At 38.1% G+C, this 23,018-nt stretch overlaps 2 protein-coding genes and 1 pseudogene across 2 annotated transcripts; 2 read left to right on the plus strand and 1 right to left on the minus strand.

Moving 5' to 3' along the window:
* Nucleotides 1-3,822: 3,822 nt before the first annotated feature.
* On the plus strand, nt 3,823-6,347 carry LOC121788001 (UV-B-induced protein At3g17800, chloroplastic-like). Its single transcript, XM_042186854.1, has 3 exons — nt 3,823-4,140; nt 4,759-5,057; nt 5,321-6,347. Exons 1-3 carry the CDS (start codon nt 4,021-4,023, stop codon nt 6,147-6,149), a joined length of 1,248 nt encoding a protein of 415 aa, XP_042042788.1. The 5' UTR covers nt 3,823-4,020; the 3' UTR covers nt 6,150-6,347.
* A 189-nt stretch (nt 6,348-6,536) lies between these two features.
* On the minus strand, nt 6,537-7,973 carry LOC121786901 (annotated as a pseudogene).
* Nucleotides 7,974-12,213: 4,240 nt separating this feature from the next.
* On the plus strand, nt 12,214-13,234 carry LOC121786481 (dehydrin ERD10-like). Its single transcript, XM_042185123.1, has 2 exons — nt 12,214-12,416; nt 12,840-13,234. The coding sequence occupies exons 1-2, from the start codon at nt 12,288-12,290 to the stop codon at nt 13,059-13,061; spliced, it is 351 nt and encodes a 116-aa protein (XP_042041057.1). The 5' UTR covers nt 12,214-12,287; the 3' UTR covers nt 13,062-13,234.
* The last annotated feature ends 9,784 nt before the right edge of the window (nt 13,235-23,018 follow it).

The following is a 23,018-nucleotide window of genomic DNA, read 5'->3' on the forward strand; positions in this document are numbered from 1 at the left end:
TAGAAAAGGCTCAAGAGAGCCAGAGGCCATCTCATTCTGAGAAAGAACCATAGCCTGAGAGGATGGTGGAGATGGGTGTTCCAGAACCTGAGGAGGCTGAGGAATCAGTTCAGGTGGAGGTTTCTGGAGCAGATAGAATTGCTGAGCCTGAACAGCAGATGGGAAATCATAGTGAACAAGAAGAAGCAGATGCTGATGTCTTGAACCCTGAAGAAGAGCAGCAGGATTTGGGTGACTATGTTCTAGCCAGAGATAGGGTCAGAAGAATCCCTAAACCATCTACAAGATACAGTGAAGAAGAATACTTGCTATATGCACTATGTGTTGCAGAAAACATAGAGTATGCAGAGCCTTCAAGCTTCAAGGAAGCTATGAGTTCTAAGGAGAGCAAGCAGTGGATGGAGGCTATGATAGATGAAATACAGTCCCTGATCAAGAACAAGACATGGGTGCTTGTGAAGAGACCTTCCACACAAAAACCAGTGAGTTGTAAGTGGATATACAAGAAAAAGTTGGAGGTTGGGAACAAGATTAGGTTCAAGGCTAGGCTTGTAGCTCGGGGGTTCACACAAGAGGAGGGAATAGACTATAATGAAGTATTTTCTCCAGTGGTAAAGCATGCCTCAATCAGAATTTTGCTAGCTATAGTTGCTCAAAGAAGTTGGTTTTTGGACCAACTTGATGTGAAGACAGCCTTTCTTCATGGAGAGCTTGAGGAAACTATATACATGAATCAGCCAGAGGGATTTGTGATACATGGGAGTGAAGATAAGGTTTGTCTACTAAAGAAAAGTCTATACGGTTTGAAGCAAGCAAGTAGACAATGGCATATCAAGTTTGATGAACATATGCAGAGTATGGGATTTATAAATTCCAGATATGATAGTTGTGTCTACTTCAAATCAAAGTCTGAGGGACCTGCTGTGTATTTGCTATTATATGTAGACGACATCTTGCTTGCTGGACCAGATAGACAGGAGCTAGATAGGGTGAAAGCCTTATTGAAAAAGGGATTTGAAATCAGGATCTGGGGAGTGCTAGCAAGATTTTGGGAATGGATATATTCAGAAATGCAGATAAGAGGGTGTTGTGGTTGTCCCAAGAAGGCTACATTCAGAAAGTACTGCGCAAATATCAGATTGACAAGAGTAGAACAACCTCAGTGCCACTATCACAACAGACTAAGCTGTCCAAATCACAATGTCCCAGAAATCAGCAAGAAGAAAGAGAGATGAGCCAGATACCTTATTCCAACATAGTTGGGAGTGTGATGTATATGATGATATGCACAAGGCCTGATATTTCTCATGCGGTAAGCGTGGTGAGCAGATACATGTCCTGTCCGGGAAGAGAGCACTGGTTGGCTTTGAAAGGGATTCTCAAGTATCTCAAAGGAAGTAGTGATCTGGGAATAATGTTCAAATCAGAGAATGAAGGAGATAAGGATAGCATTATTGGGTTTTGCGATTCAGATTATGCAGCTAACCTTGATAATAGGCGCTCACAATCTGGGTACATATTTACCTTGTTCGGCTCCGCGGTGAGCTGGAAGTCTAATCTCCAATCCGTGGTGGCTCTATCGACGACGGAGGCAGAGTATATAGCTCTTGCTGAGGCAGTAAAGGAAAGCTTCTGGCTTAGGGGTATAGTTGGTGATTTTGGGGTGAAGCAAGAGAATGTTGTGATCAAGTGCGACAGCAATAGCGCGATTTGTCTCTCGAAACATCAGACATATCATGAACGCAGCAAACATATAGACGTGAGGCTGCATTTCATTCGAGATGAGGTTGAGAAGGGTGCGGTGAAGATTGAGAAGGTCAGCACCGAGCACAATGCGGCTGATGCACTTACTAAAGCACTACCAAGATCCAAGTTTCGGCATTGCTTGGATTTGGTTGGGGTGGTCCGAAATTTGTAAGTATGGGAAGGAAGGTGGAACTGGTGGTGATGGATCTTAGATTGCTCAAAGGTGGAGGATTTGTTAGTGTTTGAGCTCATCAAGATCGGATTGAGCTGGTGGAAGAATCAAGTCAGGAAATAGCCGTTGGGAACCAAAACAGGAACTAGCCGTTGGAAACGGTTATAACCGTGTTCGGCAAAAGGAAGCTGTTCAGCAATTGGAAGCTGTTCGGCAAAAGGAAGCTGTTCAGCAATTGGAAGCTGTTCGGCAATTGGAAGCTGTTCGGCAAAAGGAAGCTGTTCAGCAATTGGAAGCTGTTCGGCAATTGGAAGCTGTTCGGCAAAGGAAGCTGTTCGGCGGTTTTCTTGATCGATACTTCTTAAGGGAGTTGCGATTCATTCCGGAACTAACAACAACAGAAATCAAAAGTGATAGAGAGAGAATTCAAGAGAGGAAGTGTCATCTTTCAGCTGTGCGTTTTTAGCTCTCGAAGCAAGAAGTTTTCGGGCGAGTTGAGGGTTTTCCATCTTGTAAATTCTTGAGAGTTTTGAGTGCTCTTATGTTTGTAATTTCTCGAGCGATCAATAAAGAAACACACCAGATTCTGCCCGTGGATGTAGGCTTACGCCGAACCACGTAATTCGCTTGTGTTCTTCCTTGCATGTTGTCATTTCATTAATTTGCATTTCGGTCATCACAACCGTAGGTTCGTTCTTCACAGATACTCCTCATGTCGATTGTGTTATTGTGTCACACTACAAATAAAGGTTTGAGTTTGGATGCATATATTTAGTGGCGTTAATAAATAGGAGTTGTGAATACATATTCATTGTGTTTAACAGCATTTTCAATTTGAATATAAAAGAATATTATGTCATTTTTGGGTACATAAATGTATGCGTGGTGTGGAGTGTGGAGTCATATAAAACATGCCAATTGTAGATATTTAATGATGTGTAGTAATGGATAGACCACGATTATAATACTCTATGAATGAAAATGGTATCCAAGTGTAACACCTCGGCTCCACCGCAATTTCCACTCCAACCACCAAAAATGTGCCCAAATTAAATTTTCTTATAATTTGTAATCCAGAAATTTCCACGACTTGCTAGATCCAATCACAAAAGAAAAGATCCTCCATATCTCAAATTACAATATTAGCCCTGTTGAGCCGTTTATGTATATAATCAGTTTTGAGCGATGGGTCATATAGAAAATCACACGTTCATGAGTGAAAATCACACGTTCATCTTATTAAATTTTCAGTATAGCAAAATTCAGTACGTTGGAGTTTCAATACTCAATTTCTATGTAACACACCGCATTTCATGGCCTATTGGATTTCAGTATGATATACCATGATTCCGTTATACATTATATTATATAAATATATTTAATATCTAGTATTTCTATTAAGATCTCATTTTAGTTGTGCACTAAGTTCTAAGAAATAGTATGAAGGAAAGTGGGTGGATAAAAATAATGAAATATGAAATTTATTTTTATATATTAGTTTTATAATAAAATGTGAGTGAGATGAGTCATGAGTTAGTGTAATGCAAGATCGATTTATTATTTACTGTAAAAGTAAAAGTGAACCATGATTATTAATGGTGGACAAACTAAATGATAAATTGGAATTTTTAATGGTGAATGAAGGAAAAAGGATGTATATAACTACTATATATGGATGGAATACTGTAACACATATCAAAATTTTGGTATGCACGAATATAAAAATCAGAGTAGCAAAATTTTGATATTTTCGGTGATAAATTAGCATATTTTGTTAATTTTTTTGATCCATGATTGTCTTCTCTTCTTACTTACTTACCCTTACAGGGTATTCTTGTAATTAAACAAGTTCAACAGCCAGTTTATATAAACACGGGATTCCCATCCCACTGAAAGATAGGAAGGACACTGTTTCGAAACGAGCGACGAATAAATCAATTAAATATTCATCATTCCAGTCAACATTTGCGAGCCAGCAGTTAAGAGACGAAGACGAAGACGAACGCATCAAACTATTAAATTCCCTATTGAAATTTTGCTGCCTGATTTTGGGGTTTCTGACGATCATTTGCTTGTCTGGTAGTATCCACAACTGATCCAGGATGGAAACAGTAGCTGCTTTTCGGGCTTCTATTTGCAGCATCTCACCCAATTGGGCTTCCCCGGAGAGACCCGATGCCAGGGTCGGGTCGAGGCCCGTGCTCTCTAACGCTTGGATTCAGGTATTGATCGCTTGCTTCGTTTGCGTGTGATTTATGGTTCTTTGAGGCGAGAATTAGGGCTGGGATCTTGATTAATTTAGGCTGAGCTAATCAGAATGATTGCCGTTTTTCTTGGATGAATTATTGTAGAATTCCGTTGAAAATGTTTCAATTATTTTGTTCGTGATAAGGTAATTGCTGATTCAGCTTAAATTTGTTCTTTTGATCAGTGTAATTAAGTTGAAGAGGGTGAATTCGCACTTTTTTATTTTCGGGAACTTTATGTTGTATCTATATGGTAGACCTATTTGTAAGATAAAAAACGAGTCTTGAGAAGAAAAGGGAGGATTCTTTTAAAAAGTGGGAAATTATTGGGCTGAGCTAAAGAAATTTACAAGTTGTGATTTTATCTGGCCTTTTGTATTGAATAAATTATCTGGAGGAGTTTATCAATCTACGTTTTTGTTCCGGCTCTGTATTAGAACTTGTAAATTACGTGCTTAATCCACTGTGTTTAATTCAACTTTATGTAAAAGTGATAAAGCTTTGTTGTGCGAATTTATTATTCTTTTCACTTGGTTGATGAACTAATACTCTTATGACAAAATAACTTATTTGAATTGGGATTGTAAACTGCAGAAAACACCACTGGCTTCTAAATTCAAGGTAGGAAACAAAAATGCGAGATATTTGAGCAGGAGGCGTACTTCCACCAGAGCTTCTATGCAGCCTTCCGACTCTGGCAGTTCGGAATTTCCAATTGCTCCTCTACAGATGGAGTCTCCGATAGGGCAATTTCTCTCTCAAATATTAGCTACTCATCCGCATCTTGTTCCTGCTGCTGTAGAACAGCAACTTGAACAGCTGCAAACTGACTGTGATGCTGAGAAAGAGACGGAAGAGCCATCTGCGTCTGGAACTGATCTTGTTTTATACAGGTAACGAGATTAACTGTTACGACTTAAGATACTATCAGTTTAATGATAGGACCACATCTCTGTGGAGGTGATTCCATATTTAGACGATGCATAAACCGTATTAATCATAATCTAATGGATTTCTAAGCTGCCAAATAGTTTTCATGTGTGGCATTTATTTGTATTATGATTATGATTATGATATTATCTTTTTGCTGAAGACTGAAGTGGTCAAGTGGAATGTCTAGTATAATTAATTTTACATTGCTTCCTTTCAATTATAGGAGAATTGCAGAGGTTAAAGCTAATGAAAGAAAAAAGGCACTGGAAGAGATCTTGTACGCATTAGTGGTACAGAAATTCATGGATGCCAATGTATCCCTGGTTCCTACAATCACTCCATCAACACCTGATGGTCCTGTTCGTGTTGATATTTGGCCTGGCAAAGATGATAAATTGGAGCACCTCCACTCTCCTGAAGCTTATGAGATGATCCAGAACCACCTGTCTCTCATTCTTGGCAACCGACTTGGCGACTCTACCTCTGTAGTTCAAATAAGCAAACTAAGGGTTGGGCAGGTTTATGCTGCTTCAGTAATGTATGGATATTTCCTCAAACGTGTAGACCAAAGGTTTCAGTTGGAGAAGAGTATGAAAGTCCTTCCCGAGGGTATTGCTAATGGAAATGAACAAGTTGCATGGGAGGAAACAAGACCGAGTGATGATGACATTAATCAGTTTCGCAGGAATACTCAACCTCACCCAGAAATGTCATCTTTTCCCGGAGGCGCTGGTATTGGGGTTGGTGTTGATGGGGTAAAGCCATCCAGATTGCGATCTTATGTTATGTCATTTGATGGAGAGACGCTTCAAAAATATGCAACCATCAGATCTAAGGAAGCTATTAGCATCGTTGAGAAACACACTGAAGCATTATTTGGTAGGCCTGAGATCGTAGTCAAGCCTGAAGGAACAATTGATCCCCAAAACGATGAAATCAAAATTAGCTTTGGCAGCCTGAGGAGACTTGTTTTGGAAGCTGTGACTTTTGGTTCTTTCCTTTGGGATGTTGAGAGTTACGTCGATTCAAGGTTCCATTTTGTTGCAAACTAAGCCCTGTGATGGTGGTTCGACTGAGGATCTCGATATGGTTTTACTTAAAGGACGAGATGCTGCTGTCTTGCACTACATGACTTGTACATAGTAACCTTGCTTTAAATTAGTCCAATGTTTATCATGTTATCTATAATCTATGGGAAAGCATATCACTTGCCAGATTTTTATACATTCGAAATCCTAAATTCCCAGCAACGTTTACGTCTCCCATTTAAATTTCTATGTTCTTTCATTGCTTTGTCTTTATCAAATTTATGATTATGGAACTGAACTCCAGTATTATGTTTCCAGTCATTTATTTACTAATTTGAATCATTACTGAATGTTACATGCCATCCATGATCCACCCCATTATTTTACAGCAGCTGAAATATCTTTCAGCACTTAGGTAAACAGCTTCTTCTTGTTTCCCTTTTCAAGTTTGAGACGATGAAGAGGTCTCCCAGAAACGTCGTAAAATGCTATCTTTGCCTTATCATGAGCAATCTCAAGAGACAGGAAGCCTTGGCCATCATGATAGAAGTGCATCATGCTCTCATTGTGCATTCCATAATGGATTATATTCTTCCATGCCTTTGAACCACCCCCACTTGTTAGGAACTGCATTCACCTGCTTCACAACAACCATGTCAAAGAAAACAAGGCATAACCCTTAACCAAAATAAAAGTTTCTAGAAACGTACCCGCACTCGTTGCTAAGATGCTGCAAGTAGTGGTCATGTCCATTGATGTACATATCCACCTTGTGACTCTATACAACAAGTTTCAAAATATATTCAATCTATTGAATTACAACCTCTGAGCACAGTGTGTGTTTGTGTTAAAGAAAGTACCTCAAGAATTGGGAGAAAGTGATCTAGCATTTCTTGAGTGTCACCATGATATCCAATGCTTCTTATTGTGTGGTGTCCAACAACAATTGTCCAAGGTGCCTTGGATTTCTCCAGTGAAAAATTAAGATTCTGAAATGAACATATCCAAATATAAGTTTATCATCTGTCAAGATGAAAACATCAAGAATCTATGATGATGCACTCACTTTTAAGGTGGAAGAGAGATATTCCTCTCTTGGCATCACAGTTCTCCAATCAAAATTCTGCTTCTTAGGAATGTCGAAGTACTTCTGTATAAACGGAGTTGTATCAACAAAGAAGATATCCGCAGATCCTAGCCAGAGAAAGAGACGAACAAGTTATTAGTGCTTTGTGAAGCGAAGATATTGAACCAGAGAAAAACAGCAGCACTACCTGCTTGAACTATGAAGTTTCTCTAACAATTCCATCTCTTGTCAAGTTTCTTAAGTGCTGGACTTAATTGAGCCTCGACGTTCCCCAGATAATCGTGGTTCCCCAACACTGTTCTTCATCATAATATTAGCAATATGACTTTATATAGCAGATCAAGAAATGAGATTTTTTACCTGTATACCATGGCTTTCTAAGGCTCTTGGCAGTGTAGATATTACTAAATGATGTTTTAAAAGCTCGATCGGCCACACCCTTCAATCCGTTATCGTAGAAGTTATCACCGGTGGATATCACAAAATCGATTCCAGTTTCTTCCCAACATATCCCATCTGCACAAATGAATACCAGTTTTCATATCAACCAAATTCTTGCTGAATCAACATGTTTCTACCACTTTGCATATCATCTAGTTGAAAGAATGTGAGTTAATACAAAAGTAAATTTAAGCAGGAAACAAATAGACCTGAGTAGCAACTCTAGATTGGTTGAAATCTCCATCTCTTCCCCAATCTCCCACCACCAAAAACCCGATCGAATCGTCGTGTCTCTTGCTAAGATGCTGGATTTTGGGAAGTTACATCACATTGCTTGGAAGTTTCAGAGAGAAGCAAGTCATTAGCAGTAGTGGCCATATAAAAAAGGAGCTATGAAACAAATGAGCCATTATGGGATGATTACTTATGTAACAATCAAGAGTGTGTATATATATAGGCACCAATACCACATAAATATGTATACAGTTCAGACAAAAAGGAATAAAGATTGAACTTTTCACTATGCAACAAAATTCAATGAAATACTCGTGAAGCAGCTATGGCATGCATTAATTCTTTTTGTAATTAGCAAAATGAAGAAAAAGCATTTTAAGTGCAGTAATCACTAATCAATTATGTTTGTCATCAAGTTAAAGTGGGATGGGATAAATCATAAGTGGATGACTAAAAGACAGATCTTTTACTTCATTTTGTACTACTGAATAAGAACAGATTGAGGATAAGTATATTCGATTTTCTGGGATTATTTTGCACATTAATTAAAAGATGCCAAATATTAAAAATTATTATTCAGCTATCATCTTTTTATGTGTAATTTCTTCTTGTTTTCATCATATTAGTGGGTCATCGTTTCAGTTTTATATTTCAATTTTGATTCTACAATAATTGATTATTTCATATTTGAGACTGATCATTTTTATAATCTAACGCAGACATATTAAAAAAATAGGTTGCGAAACAAAAATTTTGATACCTTATTAATAGTGGGTTTTATCTAATTAACTTCATTTTGCATTTATTTATTTGTACTTTTTTTTTTATCAAATCGGAGTACAATTTTAGCGTCTATGTCACTAAATTATGTATACAATCATAAAATTCCAAACGATCACAAAATATTTTTTTGTTTAATCATGAAAATAGATGTGGGTTCGAACAAATTCTCAACTAATAATCAAGTGTCGTTTTGGTCTTTTGGGCAACAAATTAATTAAGAAAACACTAGTAGTCAAGATATTAATGAATTAAATTGAACACGTGTGTATTGACACAATTACTTCAAGATCCATGACAAAATTATAGACATGCATCTAGACAACCTCAATTAAGAAGTCCCTAACTAAACATGTTACATTGTTACTCCCTTCACTAACTATCGATTAAAAGCATTTCCATTTCCTAATATTAAATGGTTGGCGATTAATCCTAATATTATCCGTCTTTATGGATAAGATCTTTTTTTTGTTTTAGTATTTCTATATATAACAAAAAATTTTACACAAATAAAAATTATGACTTTGTTAGCATAATAAATTATAATTTTCATATTAGCATGTAAAAAAACCAAAAAAAAAAAATTAAAACAGGATTAAATCTTATATGCATTATAATCAAAATTTGGGTTTCAACTACAAAGTTTAAGGAAAATTTTAATCATTGCCGCCCGCCCTTCCCGTTGGCGCCAACCAACTGCCGTCCCACACGACGGTGGGATCGGCTCCCTATTGTGAGTGCTCTAAGCTCTTCAAGTTGAAAAAATATTTTTTATTTATATAATCTTAGCCCAATTTTTAGTTATTACGTGAATTGTACTGTAAGAGCTCTTATCATAACATTAAAACAGAAAACAAAATATTAGTATCTCAAAATTTTAAATATAAAATTTGAAATAAAGAATTGAGTAATTAGAATTTTAAGTGTAATAAAAGAATATTTAATAAAAGCATGTTTAACTAACTCTAATATCTTATTAAACAATTTAAATTCCTAACTAAAACTAGGAATCGTGTAAATAGTTTATGACGGGCCGAAAAAAAGTTTAAGTAGCATGGAACGGAAGGTAGTAGTAGTAGCTTTTATCGAAACAATTTTCTGCGTAAGTCTATGCACCAAACCAATCAATCACCTCTTTTCATAAATGCATTATTATGTCTTTCACTATCATTGCCTAACTAACCATTAGTACTATTTACTCCTCCCTCCTCCCTCCATTTTAAAGCAGTTGAATCACTTATTTTTTTATCATATATTTTAGAAATGTATTTAACTAAATAGTTAAAGTGAGAAAAGAGCAAAGAAAGAAGACTTCTCTACTTTAATCTCTCCCTAACTTTATTTTTTTCTTCACTTCAGCTCCCTCCAACTCATAGAAAAATGTCATTTGGATTTCTTTTATTTTCAATTTCCATACATATAGGCTCTTCTTTGCTTTATGGCTAATTAATTGATAGTACGAGTATAAAGAGGTGATATAGTACTCTCTCCATGGCTCAAGATGGGATTAGGTGAAACCCTAAACCCTAAATTAATTAATATTATAAAGAGGAGAGGTGATACTTACGTACGAAATGTTACTATCTGAATAGTACTCTCTCCATAGCTCAAGATTGGATTAGGGTGAAACCCTAAACCCTAAATTAATTAATATTATAAAGAGGTAACAGTTAAGTATGAAATATCCCATTCAAAAATTAAAATGGTCATATTTTTCAGTGACACGTTTTGGATGGAATTGTTGAATAAAGTAAAATAGAGTACTCGTAAAAGTTAAAAGTTACTAGTTGACTATTTTAATAAAGAAAGAGAAGAGAAATGATTTATTCCAAAAGTAGAAAATAGTCATTTTAATTGGGACAAATAATAATAATAATAATAATAATAATAATAATAATAAGTGGCCATTTTATTTTTTGAATGAAACGGATAGAGTAGTAAATACTTAGACACCGTGGTTGACAAATCGTACGATAAATTAGATTGCTATTGGGTCGACTTGTTACTGCTATAGTTTGTCAAGCTCAAATCAGTTACGAATCAGTCTTATTAATGTTGACAAGATATGATAACAATACAATAATGATAAAAACTCGATAATATATGATAACGATATAAAACGATTTGAAAATCATGGACTCTACCTGAGCAATAAAAGAAGGAAAGAAATTAAGGAATTACCGACCTACGGAATAGGTGATAGGTGATCTAAAATAGAAAATGAGAGTTTTTGGACTATTTGCAAAAATGTCATTTTGGAGGGAAACATGGCTATTGGTAAAATTCAAAGATAAAAATTGTTGGACATTGCCATTATCCAATAATAAAATGTAGAGAAGTTGACTACGCAGAGAAGTTTTAAACCTATGTGATCTAATTTTTTCATATATTTATCGCGAGTTTATTTAATTGTTTATTTCATACTATTAATAAAATAATTTTAAAAATTGTTGATTAAGATGAGTATGTAGACATAAATCTATTTTTAAAATTTATTTATATTTAAAATAAAAAATGTCATTACATGTTTATTTGTCAAATATTAATAGATAAAATAGCCCCGTTTCGTAAAAGGAAAAGATTTTAGGAAAAAATTGACTAATTTTGTACTCGATGGTCCTCGAAAAATAATCTCATTTTGCCATTTTGGGATGTCCACAAAAAATAATCTCATTTCTTAAAATAGAAAGATTCTCTCTCATATTTTTTCCACTTATTCTATCATTTTTCATACTTTACTCACTTTTTCTCTCTATCTCTCTTACTTAACCACTTTTTTCTACACATCTCTCTTAGTTTACTCATTTTTTCACCATATTTTTTATTTTACCAATTTCTTATTAAAATTGGTGTTGTCCATAAATGAGACTATTTTTAGTGGTTGGGGGGAGTATTTATTTGTGTTCTATACTTTTCATAAATAAATTCAACCACGCCTTCCTCTTTGCACTATCCTAATCCTACTTTTATTATTTTATCATGTATAATTTTTTTTTCTAAAACATAAGATCTAGTATTGTTTAACTGTTATATATCATGTTGATGTCGAACCGTGTCATAATCAATAAGTCATATTATGTTTCATAAACTCTTACTCCCTCCGTCGCACAATATGAGTCATATTTTGTTATTTCGGTTCATCCCATAATAAAGTCACATTTCACTTTTACCATAAATGATAAGTAGGTCTCATGTTCCACTGCCCCACTTCACTCATATTCTATTATAAAATCAATATAAAAAATGAACTTTATATTCCACTAACTTTTCCAATTCACTATTCTTTACATTTCTTAAATCTCGTGCCCACAATAAACGTGATTCCTATTTTGGAACGGAGGGAGTATTATATTTTAAATTCATGTAATGATGAAATGATGTTGAATTAAATTTTGGAAAACTAATTAAGCGTACATCGCACGTAAGGGATGGAACAATTGAAGGTCGAAATTTTAAATTATAGTATTTAAAAATATTAATCTTAGTACGTCAAGTCACATCTTGTTATCGAATTTCTGCCTATAAATAAGCACTTCCCTACTCTTCAAGATCAAACAATTTCAACTTTCAAAAGTGCAATCAATCTGTATAATCTCCTCGATCATCAGCAGAAAATATTAATGGCACGACAAATTTTTGATTCGACAGGACAAGTTATTGGTTGGATACTTTCGAATTCGTCTGAATTGGATGTGGATGTTCGAACTGCAGAACAAGCTGCACAACTTCAGCGATCAAACAGCTCCTCTGTGAGTTTCCCTCCATTTCCTACTTTTGTTTATTTGAGTTTCTTATGGAGATCTTTTCAAATTTCTTTTTGTTCTATTCATGAGTTGTTATATGAAAAAATAAGCCTTATTTATCATAAAATATACTCCTAAATATATAAAAAAAATCAAATGAAGTTTTAATCGCGGACATATGACAAAATTGGTGTTGAATCTCTTGATATAATAGGGAATACATAAGCTTATATTTCATTCACAGAATATACAACTAGTATTAATTAAATCATATAAAATTATTAAATTTATCAATATCAAGGTTATTTAAATTCATACTAGCTAGTACTTATTAGATATAAAAACTCATCTTTCTCAAAGAGAGGGAATATTACAAATACAAAAATGAGAAATTAATATTTGAATGTATTATTTGCTTGATGATTGCAGTCGGGTGAGGAAGAAATATGGAAAGATGGAGAAATGAAGAAGAAAAAGAAGGATAAAAAGAAGAGTGATTACAACAAACCAACTCAAGAGGCTGAAGAGAATAAAGGTAAGCTTCCCCGCATCAAGAAGGTGGAGGTACTTGTTTCACCTCCACCAACTCCGGCAGCAGCAGCCGAGGGCGCCTCTACTCAGGGGGCTGACAACAAGGAGAAGAAAGGTTGATGAGAAGGAGGAGGAGGAAGAAGAAGAGGAAGCCGTTGCAACAAAATAATTAAGATATTACACCTAGTATATTAGTGTTTCGAATAAGTTGCAACTAAGATACTACTACTATATGCTATTAGTATGTTACTGGTGTAAAATAGTATGTTACGAAAACTACATATGTATTTGTATACTTCATATATTTTATTATAGAAAAAGATTCCAAGTGTTTTGGGATGAAAAAAAGATACTACTACCAAAAAGTTAAGTTAGATTTGGTTACACTATAGAATTCAAATCCTAATTTCAAAAAAAATATTAATAATAATGATATGAGTTGTTATAATGATATACACTTTTAAACAATAAATTCAACGATTGTCGTATATAAATATAGAAAAACATTTTTTATTCACTTAGTGGGGCTCATTGTGGCCTTGTAGAAATATATAAGTCTGTCACTTCATTTGAATGACCTTTATTATTTCGTTAATTAAAGATTTTGTTTTTTTTCCACGATAAACTTCTATAATTAATTAATTGATGCCTTGATTTTTCCTTAAAAATAATTAAAGAAGTAGTACTACATAAATAATTTGAAGGCTTAAAAAGCCACAGCATCACTTGTGCTAATATGGCGTCGGAAGCAGCGGCTGAGACGGCGGCGAAGCCTAGAGGCGGTAGGTTTTGCACGCCGCCCTCAATTTAATTTTCTAACCATTACTGAATAAACATGCCCTCCTTCCTGATCGGTAATAGATATACAAAGAGTGTTTCTAAATAATTACTAATATTAGTGTTTTGAATATGCTGTCAATGTTAATTTTGTGATTGTGATTATTGTGGTGTTTGTTTGGTTTGTTAATGGTGTCAAGTATGTTATGAACACTACGCGTTTTCTTAAGGGCTATGCCCTCCCCTTGTAACAAAAAAAAACACTAGTGTATATTAATATCAAAACAGAAAATAAAAAAAATCTTTTGTTAAAATTAGCACATAAATCTTTTGAGAATTAAATTGAGGATTATTGTAAGAGAGTTTACTTGTTCGAGGATTTTAGGGCGGCTCGCTTGGCGTTGCAGATTGATGGAGTACGAACTAAACAAGCCCAACAGCAGTAAAGCCCAAGAAAGAGTATCAGTTCGGCACAACCAAAGAGTATCAGTCCGGCATGACTAAAGAGTTCAGTTCGGCACAACCAAAGAGTATCAGTCCGGCATGACTAAAGAGTTCAGTTCGGCACAACCAAAGAGTTCGGCCCCAGCCTACAGCTCGGTGAAAGCCAACTCATCAAGCTCTGCTCTCAGGTCGGCATCAAGCTCTACTCTCAGGTCGGCAAAAGCTGCTCGGCAATAGTTCAGCAGTTCGGTCTCAGTATTCGACCGAACTGGGAGATAGTCAACTCATGTCAGAACCTCCACGATCTCCACTACACCCACGATCTATTCAGTGGTGTCAAGCAGTCATTAACTCATGCAGGATAGTGGGCCCATGCAGGATCGCATGACCTCCACGACATCCACAACCATCATTAATGATGACGCAAGCCACGATCTTAGTTCAGTATAAATAGAACTTAGATCAAATAGATTAAGGACACACTCTCTCTCTCTCGCTCTCTAGAGATAAAACACAAAATAGCAAGTTTGTAATTGTAAGCTGTAGAAAACAGATCAAGCAATACAATCTTGCCCTCCCTTTTTCCCGTGGACGTAGATTTACTCCAGTAAATCGAACCACGTAAATTCTTTGTGTCGTGATCTGCGTTTTCCAGCATTCTTTACTAACATCGAAAATTCGCGGCTTCATCACTGGCGCCGTCTGTGGGAAACAGAGAACCAAATTTGTGATAAAGCGAATTTTTGACCATTTTTTCAACCCAAAAAATGCATACCAGATCGCAGAGTACCCGTATTCCTGCCCGTGAGAACCAGGAGGAAGCCAATCCATCCCATAGGTCTGGAAAACAGCCTAGGGATAAATCCACCACCAGTTCTCATGGCGGAGGAACAAGCCGCTCCAAAAGCCGTCACACCGAGTCTTCCCAGCAGCCCGATTTGAACGAGGCTGTCAAGCTGTTTTTGGCTGAAAAGCAGGAGGAATTCTTAACCTTCCTGCAGAGAAGCCAAAAGCAGCCGGAGGCGAAAACGGCGGATTCTCCCTCTCCCTCCATACGAGACAGTCACTACCGCAGTAGTATCATGTCTTCCAGAAGAAAGAATCCTCGGTACCGGAATCACAGGAGAACTCCATCTCCTCCATACCGAAGAAATGTCGGGTTCGCCATGTACGGAGCATTGAGGACTCCGTTCTCGGACGATATTACCCGAACTTCCCTACCACCGAACTACCGAACTCCGTCGATAACCTATGACGGACTCGTGGATCCTCATGATTTCTTGGGACGCTATCAATATAACATGGCGAACCAGGGCCTCAACGAGGTCCACATGTGCAAGCTGTTTCCCGAGCTGCTTATCGGGAACGCAAGAAGGTGGTTCGATAGCCTCCCCCAAGGCAGCATTAGATCTTACCGAGATCTAATGGATGCTTTCCACAGGAGGTTCTTTCAGAAAGCGGAAGCCCGGATTACTTCGGCTCAGCTGCTTTCTATACGTCAAGGTCGCGACGAAAAGATCAGCGACTTCCTGACGAGATTCCATAAGGAATGCCTACAAGTAGATAATCTCAATGATCTACTTGTCATTTCGGCATTCCAAAATGGAATCCTGCCCGGAGCTCTCTACAGAAAGCTCGTGGAATGCAGTCCGAAAACAGCTCAAGAGATGTGGGACATTGCGGACCAGTTCTCCCGAGCCGATGAGGCAGACCGTCGAAAACGGTCTTTAGACAGCTCATCTAGAGGAGACGAAAAGAAGCCCGATCATAGCGATCAGAGGCATCCTCGCCGAACACCTTCCCCCCTAAAGGAGGGATAGCGGTCATCCGAGGTGATCGAAAAAGGGCAAGTGTGTTCGTAGATTGCGCTTAAAAGTGCCGAGCAATCAGTTCGGCACCATCAAGCATAGCAATCACAGCAGCCGGAATCAGAGGCAGGCGAAATGACCGAAGTCACACCGGAGCCGAACTCGATGGTGTACGGCACTGAAGCCGTGATTCCGGTTTAGATCGGCATACCCAGTCCCCGAGCTCAATTTCTCCTCAGAAATGAATGATGACGGACTGAGAGCCGAACTAGATCTTGCCGAAGAAATAAGAGAATTGGCCTGCATAAAAGCAGCCAAGTACAAGGAGCAAGTAGCCTGGTATTACAACCAAAGGGTGAAGAAGCTGCAATTTCAAGTGGGAGATCTCGTCTTGAGAAACAACGAAGTAAGCCGAGCAGAAAAGCTGGGCGAACTCGAACCCACATGGGAAAGTCCATATCGGGTGTCAGAAGTCCTCGGCAAAGGGTCTTACAAATTGACTCACGTGTCAAGAGCACAAGTACCCCGAACATGGCTGATCCCCTTTTTAGAACATATAAGCCCACGATTGTGCGTCAAAGCTTCTAAAGAAGATACAAGACCACAATTCAGCTTAAACAAGCAGTTCGTCCGAAACGAGCTGCAACAAGCCAACGATTGTGCGTCAAAGCTTCTAAAGAAGATACAAGACCACAATTCAGCTTAAACAAGCAGTTCGTCTGAAACGAGCTGCGATAAGCCAACGATTGTGAGTCAAAGCTTCTACAGAAGATACAAGACCACAATTCAGCTTAAACAAGCAGTTCGTCTGAAACGAGCTGCGATAAGCCAACGATTGTGCGTCAAAGCTTCTACAGAAGATACAAGACCACAATTCAGCTTAAACAAGCAGTTCGTCTGAAACGAGCTGCAACAAGCCAACGATTGCGAGTCAAAGCTTCTACAGAAGATACAAGACCACAATTCAGCTTAAACAAGCAGTTCGTCTGAAACGAGCTGCGATAAGCCAACGATTGCGAAGTCCAAGCTTCTACAGAAGATACAAGACCACAATTCGGCTTAAGAATCAAGCACTTCGTCTGAAACGAACTGCAACAAAAGTCTGATTCTCGCGATAAAACTTGCCTGAATTACGACTAGGGAAAGTCCAATCCACGCGATAAAACTCGCCGAATTAGGACGACCAAGTTCGGTCAAAGCAGTTTACCTCATAAGACCGAGGACGACCATGTCTAGTCAAAGAGGTTTACTGCATAAGACCACTTCGGTTAACTGGGAAAGTCCGATCCACGCGATAAAACTCGCCGAATTAGGACAAGGGAAAGTTCGATCCCGGCGACAAAAATCGCCAAATTAGAACACAAGACGAGTCCGGTCAAAAGATGTTTATTTCATCAGACCGACAAGCCAAGTCCGGACAAAGATGTTTATTTCATCAGACCAACAAACCAAGTCCGGTCAAAGATGTTTATTTCATCAGACCGACAAGCCAAGTCCGGACAAAGATGTTTATTTCATCAGACCAACAAACCAAGTCCGGTCAAAGATGTTTATTTCATCAGACCGACAAGCCAAGTCCGGACAAAGATGTTTATTTCATCAGACCAACAAACCAAGTCCGGTCAAAGATGTTTATTTCATCAGACCGACAAGCCAAGTCCGGACAAAGATGTTTATTTCATCAGACCGACAAGCCAAGTCCGGACAAAGATGTTTATTTCATCAGACCGACAAGACGAGTCCGGTCAAAAGATGTTTATTTCATCAGACCAAAGACGAGTCCGGTCAAAAGATGTTTATTTCATCAGACCAAAGACGAGTCCGGTCAAAGATGTTTATTTCATCAGACCAAAGACGAGTCCGGTCAAAGATGTTTATTTCATCAGACCAAAGACGAGTCCGGTCAAAGATGTTTATTTCATCAGACCAAAGACAACTCATGTCAGAAGTTTACTTCATAAGACCAAGGACCAAGTCCGGTCAAAGAAGTTTACTTCATAAGACCGAGGACAGACCTCAACTTACCCCGTACCTTTATCCAGAACGCCGAAGTGACTCGCTTCGCCGAAGTGATTCACTTCGCTTTTTCGGGGGGGGGTAGTGATGGAGTACGAACTAAACAAGCCCAACAGCAGTAAAGCCCAAGAAAGAGTATCAGTTCGGCACAACCAAAGAGTATCAGTCCGGCATGACTAAAGAGTTCAGTTCGGCACAACCAAAGAGTATCAGTCCGGCATGACTAAAGAGTTCAGTTCGGCACAACCAAAGAGTTCGGCCCCAGCCTACAGCTCGGTGAAAGCCAACTCATCAAGCTCTGCTCTCAGGTCGGCATCAAGCTCTACTCTCAGGTCGGCAAAAGCTGCTCGGCAATAGTTCAGCAGTTCGGTCTCAGTATTCGACCGAACTGGGAGATAGTCAACTCATGTCAGAACCTCCACGATCTCCACTACACCCACGATCTATTCAGTGGTGTCAAGCAGTCATTAACTCATGCAGGATAGTGGGCCCATGCAGGATCGCATGACCTCCACGACATCCACAACCATCATTAATGATGACGCAAGCCACGATCTTAGTTCAGTATAAATAGAACTTAGATCAAATAGATTAAGGACACACTCTCTCTCTCTCGCTCTCTAGAGATAAAACACAAAATAGCAAGTTTGTAATTGTAAGCTGTAGAAAACAGATCAAGCAATACAATCTTGCCCTCCCTTTTTCCCGTGGACGTAGATTTACTCCAGTAAATCGAACCACGTAAATTCTTTGTGTCGTGATCTGCGTTTTCCAGCATTCTTTACTAACATCGAAAATTCGCGGCTTCATCACAGATGGTACAAAGCTTACCGCCTCTAGGCTTCTCGGCCGCTGCTTCCGACGCCATATAAGCACAAGTGATGTGGCGGCTTTTTAAGCCTTCAAAATTATTTATGCATTATTTTCTTCTTTAATTATTTTCACGGGAAAATACTAGAGCATCCACGATAGGGAGGACTTCCTACGGAGTAGCATTAGGACTTTCCAAAAACACCTTCTATCATGTCACTAGGACATCCTACTGCACAATAGTGGACTAACACTAGCACTTCCCAACAAACAAATTCACATCTTATATACGGAATTAAAATTTCGGCACGAATACGGAAAAGATGCGAACATTTTATATACGGAATTAAATCTGTAATAATGCACTATTCACTGAGTGCAGAATATTTGATGTAATGTGTTTTTCTTTTCTGATTTTAAATTAAATGCTATATGTATATGTTTGTTGCACTTGTATATAATGTAGTACAATATTAATTCCGTTGTAGGTGAGAGTAGTATTATTACTTTGTCATTCAGTTAATACTTTTTGTAATTGAAATTTCCTTTTTGTTTGGGTTAGTTTTTAAACATTAATTTCTTCTCTATGATTGAATCCACAAACTTTCAACAAACACATAAGTTATATAATAGTGGTACTTGATTACTATGCAATGCAAAATTTGATGATATAATAATTGCATTACATTGTATATAATATTATGAACTTACGTTGAGATACTAATTTCACATCGATGATATGTTCTAGTTAAAATTAAAGGATGTGGACAATTGAGTGACATTCATTTGATGATATGGAATATGGACGATTGGATGACATTTAATGGATGAGGCAAATTTCAATTTAAGCCTCAAAGTTGAAGCCTTAAATCATACACAATTGAATATAATTCGATCGATAGCGAATTGTCCACATTCAATAGTAATACTAGTATTTCAAAGTTTGCGAATAAAAAAATAACACTAGTAGTATTTCAAAATGTTCAATATATGTTCTTGGCCATTGGTAGAACCATATTGTTAATACTACCAATTACTTATAGATTAATTAATTATTCTTTTTCTTTTTAAGAACCTACGCAGTCAGCCCAACTAAATTCCCCCCAATTAAATTAGTTATTCAGCCCATGATTCGTAAAAACTCTCATTTTAGGATATGTTTATGTTTTAGTTAGGTTTAGTAGCCCAACTATATTTATGTGCGTTGTTACCAAATGTCCTTTTTTCTTGAATTAATATCTTCTTCTATATTATGTGATCTTATTTATCCAAAGCTAATAAATGAACCGTTACACAATTCGTGTAAGAACATTATTGAAAAAATTAGATGCTTTTTGATAATGGCTGAGACTGAATATACATGTGGTTTTGCATATCAAAATTTCACCTAAAGTTGGCAATAATTTCATCTACACTAGTGCTGAAGTGCTACATTGATACGTGAATATCTCCAAGAATATCTCCAAATCTCTCTTATTTAGTTTAGTATTGATTTAGCATATCTTTTCATATTTATTAGGATTATTTTCTTGTTCCTTAAGTTAGGGTATCCACTATTATAAATAATGGACATTATTATTCTTTTGAATCATTCAATCAAGAAATAAACTACTTCCTCTCAATCTCTCTATTCTCCTTTCTCTCTCGTCCAAATCTTCCTCCAAACTCTAGTTCTTGCGAAATCGTCCCGTTGAGGAACTTCATCCTTAACAAGTGGTGTTTTCATCGTGAGCTCTTCCTCCAATTACGTCATGATGTCACGCAACTATGCCGATTATCAGTCCGGACAGCTAGTTTACACATATTGGCAGCAGCCATATCAATTCTACGCTGCCCAAAAGCCGCCCACTCATAACCAATACGTCGCTGCTCGCTCATGGCAGCAGAACCGTGCCTCCTTCGACCAGCGGGACAGGTACCCCCCGCAGCTAGACCCAGACCCGCCCGACTCCGTGGATTGGTGGCAGCCATACCATCCCTACAACCAGAGCACGCCCGCTGCCCGTCAGCCTCACGCGTATCAGCCGCAAACGCAGACCTTTATCACACCCTTCGGACAGCAAATTTCCATCGACATGGACCCAATCGTCAACCAACGAAATCCTGACGCCGGGTATCACCAAGGTCAGCCGGAGTACCAGCCCCCGCGCACTCCGTCTCATTGTTCAGATTTTTATGGACAACGTCAGACTCATCCCGAAGGATATCATCCATGGCAGCCGAGTTACCATTTGGCCGGACAGCCACGGCAAATCGACCAATCACTGAGCCACCGCACAGCGCCGCTGCCTGCCGCTGTCCCGCCACAATCCGGCTCCACACATCTGCCTCTACAGGCCAGAAAGTTTACTGATTCGGAGCAGCAACGTGATCTCCACAATATTCCTAGTCTCAAGGTTCGATCGCTCTCCCCTGCCCAAATAGCCGCCGTAAACGATTACAACGAGAAGTTACGTGTGTATAGATTGGACCAAGCCACCCTGCTCGCCCGTGTGACCGCTTGGTTTAGGGAGAATATTGATGACAAAAATCTAGCTGAGGATGTTCCCGAAATTGTTGCTCACAATGGGGGCGCTAATCTAGAGGTTCCAAAGGACGAGTCCCTAGAAGAGATCGTCAAGCTAAACGACGAGCCCCTGGAAGAGATCGTCAAAACGGACAATATGCCACCGAAAGTGATCGTCGGGTCATATGATGAGAAGATTGGTGATCTTATTGTTCCAGAGCATCGGGAATTGGAAATACAAGAGGATATAGAGACTTTTGTTGAAGAGAATGTTGTCTGCTATGAGGATATCGCTGTCCTAATTACTGGTCTGTTTGATAGACATATTGGAGCAACACAGATAAACTCCAAGAGTTCAAGATCCCATATTATGTTCGCAGGCATAATTGAATCATGGTGCCGGTCAAGTTTGCAAAGTTCGATCCGTTATCAACAACGACGGCTCAAGTTTGATCCAGGAGGAGAAGCTTCTTTTAGCGACCATCTTCATGGCTTCGTGGTTCCCACCTTGAGGACAAGGTGGATTTCAACCGTGGGGGAGTTGATACGTGAATATCTCCAAGAATATCTCCAAATCTCTCTTATTTAGTTTAGTATTGATTTAGCATATCTTTTCATATTTATTAGGATTATTTTCTTGTTCCTTAAGTTAGGGTATCCACTATTATAAATAGTGGACATTATTATTCTTTTGAATCATTCAATCAAGAAATAAACTACTTCCTCTCAATCTCTCTATTCTCCTTTCTCTCTCGTCCAAATCTTCCTCCAAACTCTAGTTCTTGCGAAATCGTCCCGTTGAGGAACTTCATCCTTAACAAGTAGTTGATAAGGGAAAGACCCTTATCAAGTGAAAAAGATAAAGAAAGTCGCAGAGAAACCGTGCTCTGTCGACAATCGGAAATTCTAAACGGAAAAACTAAATAAAGATAAAAGACAATAATTATGATTTCATTGATTGAATAATGAGAATAACAATAGTCCTATTTATAATACTCCTATGAATAACCTAACTTGGTGAATAAGATAATAACGATATAGAAAAGATATGATAATATAATAATAGAGATATGAGAGATATTTATTAAGATATACTCGTATCAACTCCCCCACGGTTGAAATCCACCTTGTCCTCAAGGTGGGAACCATGAAGCAACGATGAGCATTGAGGAATCCTCCTGGGTCAAACATACACTGAATAGTTGAGAGTCTCCCTGCATCATCCCCATCAAAAATCACAAAGGGATGACCCTTATGGACATGATAATTCAGTTCTAAAAGCTTGTGAATGCGTCCATGAATCCTCAAGCATAGAGTGTCATATTGCGGAGGAATCAACCGGGCATCGGCATCGAGTGATGTTAATCGATGATTCATATTTGCAACATTCTTAACATGTGATGAATCACTCAATAATTCCATTGATGCATTGTACCTCATGTAATTACCCAAATCAACCTTACCTTGAAAAACCTTGATTGGAAAAGCATTCAGTTGCATCGAGCACTCAAACTGCCCTTGAACTTGTTCATCCTCGCGCTTGTGATCCTGACTGGGTTTCGTCTCCTTCTCAGCCTTTTCAACTCCACAAAAACCAGCAGAAGAATTAAGAATCTTCTCGGTGGAATAATCAAATCCATCCTCAATTGAGCCATCCTCCTCGTCTATCACCTCAATCGGAGGCAATTCTTCTGTCCGAACCTCTTCCACGATCGA

The sequence above is a fragment of the Salvia splendens genome, chromosome 22 (genome assembly GCF_004379255.2).
Source record: "Salvia splendens isolate huo1 chromosome 22, SspV2, whole genome shotgun sequence".
NCBI lineage: Eukaryota > Viridiplantae > Streptophyta > Magnoliopsida > Lamiales > Lamiaceae > Salvia > Salvia splendens.

Bases quoted from the DNA above. Each gene is read 5' to 3' on its own strand.
- LOC121788001 (XM_042186854.1), top strand. From the start codon at position 4,021: ATGGAAACAGTAGCTGCTTTTCGGGCTTCTATTTGCAGCATCTCACCC. The intron at 4,141-4,758 runs GTATTGATCGCT...TGTAAACTGCAG, and splicing joins TCTCTAACGCTTGGATTCAG to AAAACACCACTGGCTTCTAA. The intron at 5,058-5,320 runs GTAACGAGATTA...TTTCAATTATAG, and splicing joins ACTGATCTTGTTTTATACAG to GAGAATTGCAGAGGTTAAAG.
- LOC121786481 (XM_042185123.1), top strand. From the start codon at position 12,288: ATGGCACGACAAATTTTTGATTCGACAGGACAAGTTATTGGTTGGATA. The intron at 12,417-12,839 runs GTGAGTTTCCCT...TGATGATTGCAG, and splicing joins AGCGATCAAACAGCTCCTCT to TCGGGTGAGGAAGAAATATG.